Here is a 12,470-nt window from a genome sequence, read left to right as displayed (position 1 = left end):
CACGGGAAGTGCTTTAGATCACCTCGGTAGCTGGCAGGGCTGCGTCAGCCTGAGGGCTGATGTGGCGACCCCGCTACATTGTCTGACTAGCTATGGCCCCATGTGGTCATACATGTATCCACAGGGATCCTGGAATTTCGGTGCAAGTCGTTGCTAGCTATTGGATGATTGAATCGGATTTGTGTGTTGTCATAGTAGACTTCAACACATAAAGCGGGAAAGGCAGCCGTTTTTCTTTTTTTGGTTTGCGCCACCAGTTGCTGGATGTACTGCAGACGTAGATGTATATACCTGTATGTTGTCCGTGGCAGATACGTCAATGATCGCCGAAATTTCCCATGCAGTTAGCTTTCCAAGGCTCTAGAGAATCGCGTAATTCATGTAGGTCTATGTAATTAGTTTTATCTGCTGTACAGCTTGTCAGTCAATTGCGAGGATAACCGTGTGTCCAGCACCCAAGCTCTCCACCGTGGCGCTATTACTCCCCCCTCATTGGCTCCACCCAACCAGCCTGATATTCGAATACACCCCGTGGCTGAGGAAGGATCGCCGCTGCAAGGATCACGAAAACGAGCTGTGGCTCTAATATCCGTGAAATCACCATGATGAACCTATTAGATTGAACGATCGACAAGGGATAAGAGGCACAAGCACACAGCCACACCTCCCTTTGGTACTCATTCCCCATTTTGGACAAATCGAGCTTGCCGATTGTGAAGCAATACATAACCTGCCAGTACCCCTATGTAGCTGCCGACCGGAACCCTTATTTTGTCTCCCTTTCCCTTCCCTTCCTCCATACGGAGCATTGCGGTTCTCCTGGCCGTGCCACCGACATTCAAATTCCAATACCAATTCGCGCTGGTGGCGTCTGATTCGTTGTTGATCCAAACGCCCAACAAGCCTTTCATGACGGTGTGGCTTCCGCCTCTCCACCATCTCTTCAGCTCCGGAATTCTTCTTGACGACAACAAAGGACTGTGTGACTCGATCGAAATAACGAGCTCGGAGGTACTGTCTGCCTAGGAAAGCATACGTGGAGATCTGGACAGGAAACCGAAAGGGAGAGCATTGCGTGCACGTACAAGTAGAACGTAGAACGGCGTCAGGTACACACACTCGCTTCCGGTGTTACCATAAGGCGCAAGCCTGCATAATTGTCCTCCCAAAGAAGACTGAAGGGCTGAATTCGATGTAACCGATCAGAGGAACATGCGAGAAGCGGTAGTGATTGGCATTCGAATAAAAAAAGCACTATGAAAGACTTCTCCACCCCTCAAATCCCGAAGACGCCTCTCCCTACGCCGCCTATGCCAGGGGCATATAGCATAGTTTTGGGCGTTTTTTTTTGTGGTTCCTCCGGAGGATTACATCGTATACTCAGTACTGTAAGTATCGGATGGCGCCCTGTGGCTTTTTTGTGGGTTTGAGCTTACAGCAATGGCTGTCTGTGCTGGTGGTGGAGCTTCAACGTACAAGACCGATCATCACTACCTAATATAGCAGACTCCATCGCGGTCTTTTCTCTTCCAATACCTTTCTGTTTTTGATCCGGCTTCTCATCCGGCGAATTGAATGATGCAGGGACCAAGTGACATCTGTCGTTTTTTCTGTCACTCTAAGCTTTACAACCCTAGAATTTCGTCCAAAGTACCTCGATGTCTAGATTGGGGTCTATGTTCCATCCGGAATAGTAATTTATTAGTTGGGACTACTCCGTAAGCGCCCATAGTACTGCACGGCCCTCGGCTTTGGAATGTCCCGTGCGTGTAACTTTGGTATGTGTACTGTAGATGGCACGTGAGACGGATGTTTTTGAGGTTATGATTGGCGGGCTGAGATCCCAGCAATCAATCTGGCGGGCAGAGTGTCAGGGGTGTATTGTCAGGCTACGTATTTCATATTACGTGTCTAGTCGTATTGTACAGTTCCATATTACTAGTACTCCGTACATAGTAATTAAATCAATAGATACCCACATACTGGCCAATCTTCTGTAACAAACAATTTCCTGTTCCTATAAAGAACGTCAACTTGCATTGATCCAAAATATCAGCTTCAGCTATAGGGCATAGACCCTGGGACAGTTCGTGGCCTCGCGACCCGCCACGTCCGCGGGATGCGTCGTTATCTCCCCGATGATCATGCCACCACTATAAGAAACTTCCACGGAGCTACACGGAAATGAGAATTAAATGCTGACGACGAACGCCTCATTTTTCAATTTAACCATGGTATGTGCAATCGCTAATGATCGTAACAGCTCTCCTTTGCATGTGTACGGGGCAAGTACGGGGCAAGTCCGGTCCGGGCAACCACCTATCAGACCGAGTACAAACACGGCCACACTCCGACCACTCGACCCATGGAAAGGGGCATGAGCCACATACTGCATAGCAATGTGACAAATCTCGTTGCCTGCGGTTCCTACCGTCACTAGCCATCATGTGCACCATTCCATCTGCAGAGTTCACACCGTTTTCATGTGGATTAGACGTGAAGAGCGAATGATGATTCCTTACCGCTTCGACGCCACCAGCCACGTTCTGGTCGAGTTTTTTGGGTTGAATGCTCATCAATTAATCTATTCTCCGGGAATCTATTGGTGCAGAAAACTACAGGTCATATTTTCACGAACCATCGAAACAGATGAATGAAGTCATTTTAATACCCAAGATTTATACACTCCCGTTTCCGATTCCATATTTAGGCGCGTCAACATTTAAAGGTTGCCGTGTGGGGGAACCCAGAGAGTCGGGACACTTTATCGATAGACGGAAAACGGAACGACTCCGGCTGGACCATCATGTTGCTGATCACTAAAGGGAAGAGCATCAAAAAACCCAGAATCCGCTTTTAAACGTTGAATCATCGAGTATTGGGTTTTGGACAAAAGTCATTCAAGATCTTCGATTTCGATTTCGATCTTAGATCGAGAATGTCATATATGAAGACAATACGTAAATTACATGTTTTGGAAAAAGAAAATTAATAATAAAAGCAAATCTAGATTTGGAATTGGAGTAAATTTGTAATTTTAGTATCGCTCTCGGTCCCCACACCTGTGAATCCTTTTTCCCTTCCAATTATCACGCTTTATTCAATGATTTATCCCGTTCCGTCTCTTTTCCCCTGGTACCAATCATTGCCATTCCATAACTAGAATTTCAACTTCTCCACTCAGTAAAAAAAAAGAAAAGGAAAAAATGAGGAAAAAATGAGAAAAGGGAAAATACTGTAGGGAGAAAAAGAAAAAAAAAAGTTTCTTCCGTCATTCACCCCAAAATTACTCAAGCTACTGTCCTTATCGGCATAAGTGGCAACTCCAATCTTCCGAAAGCCTCAAAACCTCTCCCCACTAACTCTTTTTCCCCTTCCAAACTGTGGCTCAGTTGTGGTCGATCTTGGGTTCTTGTGCTATTCCATTATTGGAGGCTTGATGGACCGTACCCGTCACCTCTTTTTTTCCCTTTTCCTAGGCTCGTCATACAACCGTTTCCACCCCTCCTTCGCCTTTATCTGAACATTCTCCCCTTCAACTCCCCCATACATAAGGGGCCTCTCCCAATTCACTTCACACACTTTTTGCTCCTTTCCCTCCCTTTTGGAAAACCTTGGTTTCAAAGCAACGAAGTTACATCAGTATATTCTGGAACAAGACCCGCCATTTCCGTCTGTTCCTGTCTCCGCTTTTTTTTTTCGTGAAGCTCGCATAGACAATACCTTACGCAACCCTCCTCGAGTCACGACCCCCACAGTCCTTTAATCTTTCAATCTTCTCGACACCATCACCACATAACTTTACCCATACGACATTCCCCGTGCATGGTATCTCCGTTATCGAACCCTTGATTGTTCCGTAACCATACATTTTTTTTTGAGCATATCCGCATATCCGTGTTCTCGGGATCGGGGAGAAGCCCCTCCCTCTACGCGCAACAGAGGATCACGAACAACGCAAGATTCGTGGTCACATTGTTACGCTTGGTTCAGATGTTAAATTAGAGTCGGGAAATCTTGACTTCGCATCCGACTCTTTCAATATTTGCGCATTCTACGCTCTGAAGAACTGCCAGTAGATTGAATCACCCTCAATGTTTCGCAACCGGTGGGTACCGTCCCGAACTCTATAATCCAGCCAGAAAAGAAAAGAAAAGAAAAGCCCCAAGATGCTAAGCATTGTCTTCTGATTTAGAAACAATACTCAGAAGCCTGATGATGACTTCATCAGTCGCTTCCAACAGACATTCTCCGATGTGGTACCTCGTCGAGACAGCGAGGACGACGAAAATGGCCATTTCGCGGGATCAATAGATCCCATGATGGCGGGAAGGTATGAGGATTACGACCCAAGAATTTTGAAAATAGAGACTGATATTGCGGAACGATACAGGTCAGGCATGCAAGGCCACGACATCAAAATGGAGGATCATAATATGAAATTTATGCCTGAGCGTACGCCCCGGAACCTGCAAGACCTCAATTTTTCGCCGTCATGGTTGGATCCAAATTCAATGAACATGGTCCCCATGGCCAACCAACATCCCGGTTTCTACACCCCCAACTCTGGTGGCATGGGTGCCATCTTCCATAGCCAGGCGGGCGACCTACACACCCCAACCGCCGGCTTGCACACTATGACCCCGCTCTCTCTCACGAATCCCATTGGCGCCCACCAGCAACATCAACATCATCCTGCAATGAGTCATTTTAGTCCACAGTTTCTCGGACACCAGATGCCTGAAATGAATCCCTACTTGCAAGCCTCTTACGCGCCGAGTGCTTTTATGCAGCGTGACGCGGGCTACGACGTTATGGATGAGACGGTGGATGATTCGTCTGTCAGTGGAATTCCGCTTGATCAAGCATCAAATATTTCCACTATGACAACTTCGACAGACTTTTCATCCGCCCCCGCCGGCCACCCGATTGGGTTGTCATATGCAGGTGAACAGTAAGGATTGATTTTCATCTCCATCCACGATCAATTGCTAATGTATCCGACAGATTCCGTTATAATGTTTCCCTGCGTGCCCCGACTGCAATGGTCAAGCATGTCAGAGAAATTCCCGTGTCCTACCTCAACAAGGGCCAAACCTATAATTTACAAGTGGTGGATTCAAACCCGCCAATGCCGAGCTCCGGACCACTCCGCTACCGAACTTTTGTCCGCGTTTCATTCGAGGAAGAAGAGCAGCGATTGAAGCCGTCCGCCTGCTGGCAATTATGGAAGGAAGGCCGGGGTACCAGCGAAGCACACCAACGCGGGGGGAAACTTTTGGCCGTGGAATACGTCGACCCGCTCCAAGGTGGTGATGATAATAAGCACCGCCAGTTGCAAATCGAGCAGATGTCTTTCGATGGGTTCTGCGTGACCTGGACTTCCAACCCGGCTACCGGCACTTCCGACTGCAGTATCCCCGTACGTTTTAACTTTTTATCTACTGATTTCAGCCATTCGAAGGGTGTCAAGGGTATCCCAGTTCGACTCTGTGCGAAGACCGAGCTTCTCTCGCCAGGGGAAGAAGCAGGTGGATCGCGCGAGCCCGAGGTGTGCTACTGCAAGGTCAAGCTGTTCCGAGACCATGGTGCTGAGCGAAAACTGTCCAACGATATCGCCCACGTCAAAAAGACTATCGAGAAATTGAAGCAGCAGATTGCTCAGGCTGAGATGGGTGGAGGATTTGGGAAGCGCAAGCGTGGCACTAATGCTGCTGCGAATGTGAAATCAATCGACCGGTCTAGGCCTCCCCTGAAGCACAAGCGCACTTGGTCATCAGGCTCACAGGATGGCTCTGAGAAGCTATCATTGGAGGACGATTTACAATCCAAGCTGGCTATGATGCAGGACATGTTCTCGTCAACTCGGACCACGAGTATTCTCGCGCTTCGCGGCGACGAGGGTGATGATCCTGACAAATATCCAGTCCGATTACCAGCGGAGGGCGAGTTTATTAAAACAGAGGGCTTGAACTTCCAGAACCACAGTGCCTCGCAGTCTATGGAGTCTTTGATTCTATCACCCACCAGCAGCCATGCTTCGTTGAACTCACCGCGCTTGGGCTCTACGCAGTTTATGAAGGACAGGGCCAAGAAACCAATTGCTGTCCCACAAGTGGTATCCAAGGACAGGGTTTCACAAGGTTATATCGAGGCTGTGGATATCGACCCTACTTACCGACCTCCTGCCGAGCGGCCGCCCAAGCCAAGTAAGCTTATTCACTCATTCATGGTCTAATCATCGCTAATATCATTCTAGTCGCCTGCTTCTACGTCCGATTTTCCGGCAACGATCAACACCCCGCAGATTACTACCGTGCAATCTACCTAACCGAGCGCACGGTTCGGGACTTGATGAAGAAAATATCTGAGAAGCACCACATCGATCCATCACGGATAGTCCGCATTCTTCATGTCAACGAAGCCGGCTTACGGATCATGGTCGATGACGATGTGGTACGCGAGCTACCGGAAGGTCAAGACATGGTTGTTGATATTTACGAAACGCCGGATGCCGAAGTCAACAACCCTAACTCGCCCGTCTCGCCTGGCTCCCCGGTGGAGATCAAATTAACATATTAACGGACTACTGCGTTGCATAGACGACCCAGAACCCCTCCTGTGCTCCCTATAGAATAACCGCTCCGCCCTTCCTTTCTCGAACGATTGTTTCTTCGGTTTCCTCGCTTCGACCTCCTCGGCCTGTATGTTCAAAGAGCATACTATGCCTTGAGATATTCCTTGCACCTGGCGTGCAAGGGACACTGAGGCTTGCGCCCTGCGCTTACGATACTGTGGTCCCTTTTAATGGATGTCTATTATCTCATATTGGTTCTATTGTCATTTAATTGGCGGATATCAATCATTCCAGGGCCGTTGATTACGGTGATAATATACGAATCGCCGAGCAATGATACCCTGTCATACTACGCGTTGATGATTTCTTGTGATTCTTTTTTGTTCTTTTTGCTCGTGTATTCCGTTTTATTGAATCTAAAGGTGTTGGTACACCCTGCGACGGTATATGAGTCCACGGGCAGACCCGGTGCAAAGTTACGGAGGTATACACGTCGTCGTTGCTTCTACCTTTCTATTCGTTTTTCATTACTTTTCAAAGTGGGTTTCGTTGGCCTGGACTAGGGACGAAACGAAGCACACGAAGTTGATACCCCGTTCCAATTTTCGAAACCTGCGCTTATTGACTTGCTTTGTGTGGCCTTCTTGCTCTGCATTTTGTGTTATGGAGCGTCTGCATTCTGGCTTCTGTGTGCAGCTACTTTTCACAATATTTGGGCGCATTGTATACTGATGGTGGATCTTCTGATCTGACGGTCACTGGGGACGGGGTCATGAATCCAACAAATATCTCATGGATAGGTACAGAATACGATGGCCTAGCTGATTAAAACAATTTTCTCTATCTTCTATAAATTTGAACCTTTTAAGGTATACAGTAGATTTCCTCGACTATTTTTGCGGGGCATACCATTCAGCTCGCATATTAGCCTTGGCACATTCCTTGGCACTTGAAGAACGAGTACGTAACGAAGCGCAGATTTTTATTTTATTCTAATTTTATTTTCTCATTTCCCCTAGTGGATAAACAGATATCCCAATAGTTCTTTCTAAAAGCGGGTTATCGGTACGAGACGCAAAAATGAGCAGTTAGGGAATACCCCCGAGATCAGCAAGCCACCAACTCCTATCTACCACGGACGACAAAAGCCCACACAAAGCTCGTCTATCAGATCGCGAAATTCAAACAAAGAAAAAAAATCGAGGTTAAAGCTGACCCACACCCCGGAGCCGGTCCCAACAACCAGGTAACATTCTCCGGGAGAGCGCGAAACATCAAACCACGGTCTCAAAGGAGGCGAGCCTCCATGCCATGGGTCTGTTATTGTTGTTGTGGCTTTTACCCGAAGCGGGTGGCGGGGGTTATATCATCCGTTTACACTCAATGTATGTGATTGGCGGGTTGAGCTACCATGGCTCAGCAACCAATGGAAATGAAATTTCAAAGGTCTTGGGGTACATTTTCCATAGTTTCCGGTTGGAATCATTGCACCATGGGTTTGAATTTGATTTCTTAGACTTAGACTTAGCCTTGGTGCTTTTTGAGCTGGTTCCGCGTTCTTCCATAGAAATGAATTCAAACGGATGGTCTTTCCCCAGTGGGTGTTGCTTTCGGGGTCGGGTAGTTACTTCTTTGGCGTGCGGTTGGTTCCGTTCAACGTCAACGACCAACGTCCGTCTAGGGTATAATGAGACTCCGGTATTGAGAGCATCATACGATCTGTTGAGTTGCCTTTTATGTATCGGATAAAAGTTTTTCTTTGTTCTGCTCTGGATTCGGTGGCTCAAAATTTTGGTATATGGGGAGGCGTTGGAGGTCGGCCGTATCGGGTCTAGTGAACAGTACACATGTCCGCAGGGCTTACCTTCTCTAGCCATAGGTGTGGCGTTTTGTCGGCTCCGTGGGGTATTAATGCTAAGTATTACTGGGGACAGAAAATGACAAACGGTTTTACTGTCCTACCACTCTCGTATATCGTATTTTCTTTTACTAGTACGTTTTCCCTTGACATGAGAGCTTCAATGCTACTCAAGCGTACCTCACTAATGCCTCTTATGTAGAGCGCAATTTGACAAGCGTAAAGCATGTCTCCAGCTATGGGCCTAGTCGTCAGCTAGTAGTGCACTACCATGATAATAGGATATTCCCCCGTACAAATCAAATCGCCTATAACGGTCACACTGTCAAATCCCCGCTTAGCCCATTTGATACCAATCCATGCCCTCGTACTGGTCGGATGAGAAGCCGGATCTCCCATGACGTCAGCCCGTTAAACTTAAGGCCAGCAACCCAGACCATCACAGCAACACCCCGCTATATCGCTTTTGAAACAAGCCCAATTCCAGATCCAAGACACCCATTGGCTCGTTCCTGCAGATCTAACCCTCTATTATATAAACCCCTCTCTCTAGTTCATTCCACTCGTAGATCGCGATCGATCAGTGCCCCAGTAGCCCCTCCTTCCATGGGAGAAGATCATATGGTGCGGAGTGCAGAAACACGCGCGCTAGATTGCATGAGTTATTCGGTTGGATTTACGCCCAGGTTTGAAAAACAGAGTGTATGTGCTGGCGCGCAATTTGGCCTTTCAAACAACGCCAGCAAGCCTCCAATAAGCCCCATGACATCACTCCCAAGGTTCCTTGGAAGCGGAGCTCTACTGTATGTAACGACTTGACCCCACTTAATCTTTCCAAGCGGCTCATCCCGGTACCTAATTGAAACTGTAATACCGTATAAAATACAACACACTGGCGGTCAGGTTTTTTTCAATCTCTCTTAGCGAGTTGGAAGAGTACGGAGTACTCCATGTTCCACCCTGCTGGGACACGGGATATAGCGCGAATAATGCGTATCCACTTGCCGAGTTTCTCACATGCCGAACAAAATACCGCGCCGTTTGAACTGGATCTGGTTTTTTTGCCTTGCCGTACAGTACCGTATATCCGTACTTTCAATGCGCATATTGAACTAGACTGGACTGGTGTTTCTTGTATTGTGCTTTTCTGAGAATTGCCAAGGGCTTGGTACACTCTTGTGCATCTGTAAGCACATGGGTAGTAAGTTACAGTGCATAAGGCTGAGACTGGATTTCTTTGGGCCAATGAAATGCCAGGATTGTACCATTGTATCCAAGCATCAGCCCTAATTCTTGGCTTTGAGGCCTGCATGGTCGTGATATGATAGATTTCAAGTTGCAGTGCACTTATTTTCTTATTCTAATGCTGATTGACTGTGTCATTGATTTTTCCATAGATGGTGAGTCTGTGTTTTATGCTATGCCCTCTGGTCTTTTCTCCAGTGCAGTCGAACTTTGGGGTCATTCTCTTCAAATGTTGTCTTATGCTGTCTATTTTTAAGATTTTACTTTATTAAAGCAGATTGGTGTAGAATTCTTTGCAGTGCCTTTCTTGTGTTAATTGATTTCCTGGGTTCATCAAAATGCATTGGGCTTCGACGAGTCCAGTAACCTGATCCCCTAGGATAAGCTCCTGGACGACATCTTTAACAATGTCATGCACAATAAGCTCCTCGCTATGTTGATGCTCACCATATGAGCATTGATGAGTCCTTGCTGATACTGGTTCAGGCATCTTATCAGGCAGACTTGGTAAACTTTCAGTAGTACTTGGTTGTAGTATGGTGAAGCCTCATATAAGATGGTACCTTCTGAAATAAGGACGAATTGCACCTTCCTCAACCCGCACGCGACGTCTCTGCTTCCCTATTTCTTCTTCTTTATCTTTTATTCCTTCCTCTTCCCTCTTCATACCATCCTCTCGCTTTTCTCTCCCCACTCGTTCTTCAAACACACTCGTTCCCAACGCTTACTCTTTCAAGCAGTCTTTCGTTAAACTCCTTTCAACCTTCAAGATGATGCTCACTAGCATTCCTCTCAAGATGGTGCTCCTCGCCGTCTGTCTCCTTGGGTCCCTTGGACAGGCTGTCGCCCTCAGTAAGTTCTCTTTCTGCACTTGTCATCATCGAACTCGTCCTCCTTCGCGTCACTGCATGGAAACAATATGCTTATACATTCACAAACATGAGTGTTGCTAATCAGGACAACGCTGTTCGTGGACGCGTCAATCTTCGTGGCCGTAAGTCATTCTATCTCTTTGGTGTTGAAATCAAGTAACATGATATCAAAGTTGACCACCTGCCTGGTCTGGCCAACAACTTCATTGCTCGTGGTAGGTTCCATTCAAGCAAGTTCTTGTAACTGTGTTCTACCTACTGATATATTCAAGCTGTGTCGACTACCACTGTCACTTCGACTGCTACTGAGATTTCGTGTGCTCCTGGAGTTCCTAACTGCCCTGGCACCCTTGTCAAGACTCCTATGGTTCCTGCTGCCTCGTCTTCTGAAAGCACTCCTAGTGTTGTGACCCCCCGGGTTCCTACTGCCTCGTTCGAGTCCAGCACTACTTCTGTGCATACTCCTGAGGTTCCTACTGCCTCGTCCGAGTCCAGCACTACTCCTGTGCATACTCCTGAGGTTCCTGCTACCGTCTCTGCTTCAAGCACTCCTGTTGTCACCCCCTCGGTTCCTGCCTCGTCTGAGTCCAGCACCACTCCTGTGAACGGCTCTTCCATCGGCACTGACTCGGTCCCATGCCCTCTTGGCAAGTCCACTTCTACCGTGCCCACCTGCACTCACCCTGAGTGCACTACTACTGAGCCTGTGGTTCCTCCTACTGAGCTCACCTGCACTCACCCCGAGTGCACTCCTACTGTGCCTGCTGAGATTCCTCCTACCGTTCCTGTGTGCACTCACCCTGAATGCACCCCCACTGAGACTGCTCCCAAGCCTACTGAGACTGCTCCCAAGCCTACTGAGACTGCTCCCGAGGTTCCCCAGGTTCCTCAGTGTCCTCCCGGTGGATGTGCTGGCACTACCACTCTGGTTACAGTTCCCTCGGTTCCTACTGTTCCCGCCACAGTTCCTCAGGTTCCTGAGTGCACCAACTCTTCGTGCACCCCCACCAAGCCTGCAACTGGCACTCCTGCCATCCCTATTCCTAGCAAGCCTTACTCCAAGGCTGCCAAAGTTGACAGCCAAGTTGCCAGTATTGTTGCTGCTGGCTTCATGGTCATCCTTCTCATCAACACCCTGTGAGGCCCTCAAGCTTCTTCTTCATGAGGTTGGCCCTTGATTCCTGCCCATGGTGGGATGGCTCTTACTTCTGGTGTCTATTAATTCTGTTTTTGTCGCCATGGACCTTATCTGGCGTGATTCGTTTGTTACCTTGGGATACACCATATTCGTGCCGCATGTTTCGTTCTATCTCTTAGGGATTCGTCGAAATGGTAGCCAGTTAGTTTAGCTACGAATTTAAAAAGTATTCCCAATATCTCGATACTCGTATTCTACCCAGTCAAGTTCCAAATGAACATGTATTGATGAATGATGCTGTTGACGGCCATGAAAGACAGTTGTAGCACACAGACAGACTTTCTAGCTCCCCACCCGTGGCACGTCTGGCTCTTGAAGTTGTTTATTTCATTTTGAATTCCAACACTGAAATTCTGATAAAGTAAACATCAACTGACCCTGAGCAAGTCTTGACAGAACAGGCCCTAGGATTCGACATTTTCAACATTCTGAAAACGGAGCAGCACAAGCTACAACCACTGAATCAAGCCTCCTGACTCAAACATAACTACAGGTCTGTTTACCATTCAAAAGTGATGATTCTGGGTGACATCTTCCAGAAATACGGATATTGAATCTCCGTTGGCTGGAATCTCCCATGATTCTTTAGTCTGCCCACCGCTCCCCAATTCTTTGACTTCTGCTACTGTTAATTCTGTTATCCAGCAGCCATCCCTGATCTGCATTCTCTCCTCCTCGAATCCCTATCAATCATGGCACTCTCAAGAGAACAAGTTGCGA

At 47.6% G+C, this 12,470-nt stretch overlaps 2 protein-coding genes across 2 annotated transcripts; both read left to right on the top strand.

Moving 5' to 3' along the window:
- Nucleotides 1-4,094: 4,094 nt before the first annotated feature.
- Nucleotides 4,095-6,582, top strand: N7520_008099 (grainyhead-like protein; the record flags this gene model as incomplete). The annotated part of the gene is made up of 5 exons (XM_057142033.1): nt 4,095-4,108; nt 4,196-4,333; nt 4,394-4,954; nt 5,008-6,209; nt 6,260-6,582. 5 exons carry the CDS (start codon nt 4,095-4,097, stop codon nt 6,580-6,582), a joined length of 2,238 nt encoding a protein of 745 aa, XP_056996039.1.
- Nucleotides 6,583-10,450: 3,868 nt separating this feature from the next.
- Nucleotides 10,451-11,693, top strand: N7520_008098 (uncharacterized protein; the record flags this gene model as incomplete). Its single annotated transcript, XM_057142032.1, has 3 exons — nt 10,451-10,532; nt 10,726-10,767; nt 10,825-11,693. The coding sequence occupies 3 exons, from the start codon at nt 10,451-10,453 to the stop codon at nt 11,691-11,693; spliced, it is 993 nt and encodes a 330-aa protein (XP_056996038.1).
- Between the last annotated feature and the right edge of the window lie 777 nt (nt 11,694-12,470).

The sequence above is a fragment of the Penicillium odoratum genome, assembly GCF_028828045.1.
Source record: "Penicillium odoratum strain IBT 22623 chromosome Unknown utg000005l_segment0_segment0, whole genome shotgun sequence".
In the NCBI taxonomy this organism is placed as follows: domain Eukaryota; kingdom Fungi; phylum Ascomycota; class Eurotiomycetes; order Eurotiales; family Aspergillaceae; genus Penicillium; species Penicillium odoratum.
This window is presented reverse-complemented; position numbering and strand designations above follow the sequence as displayed.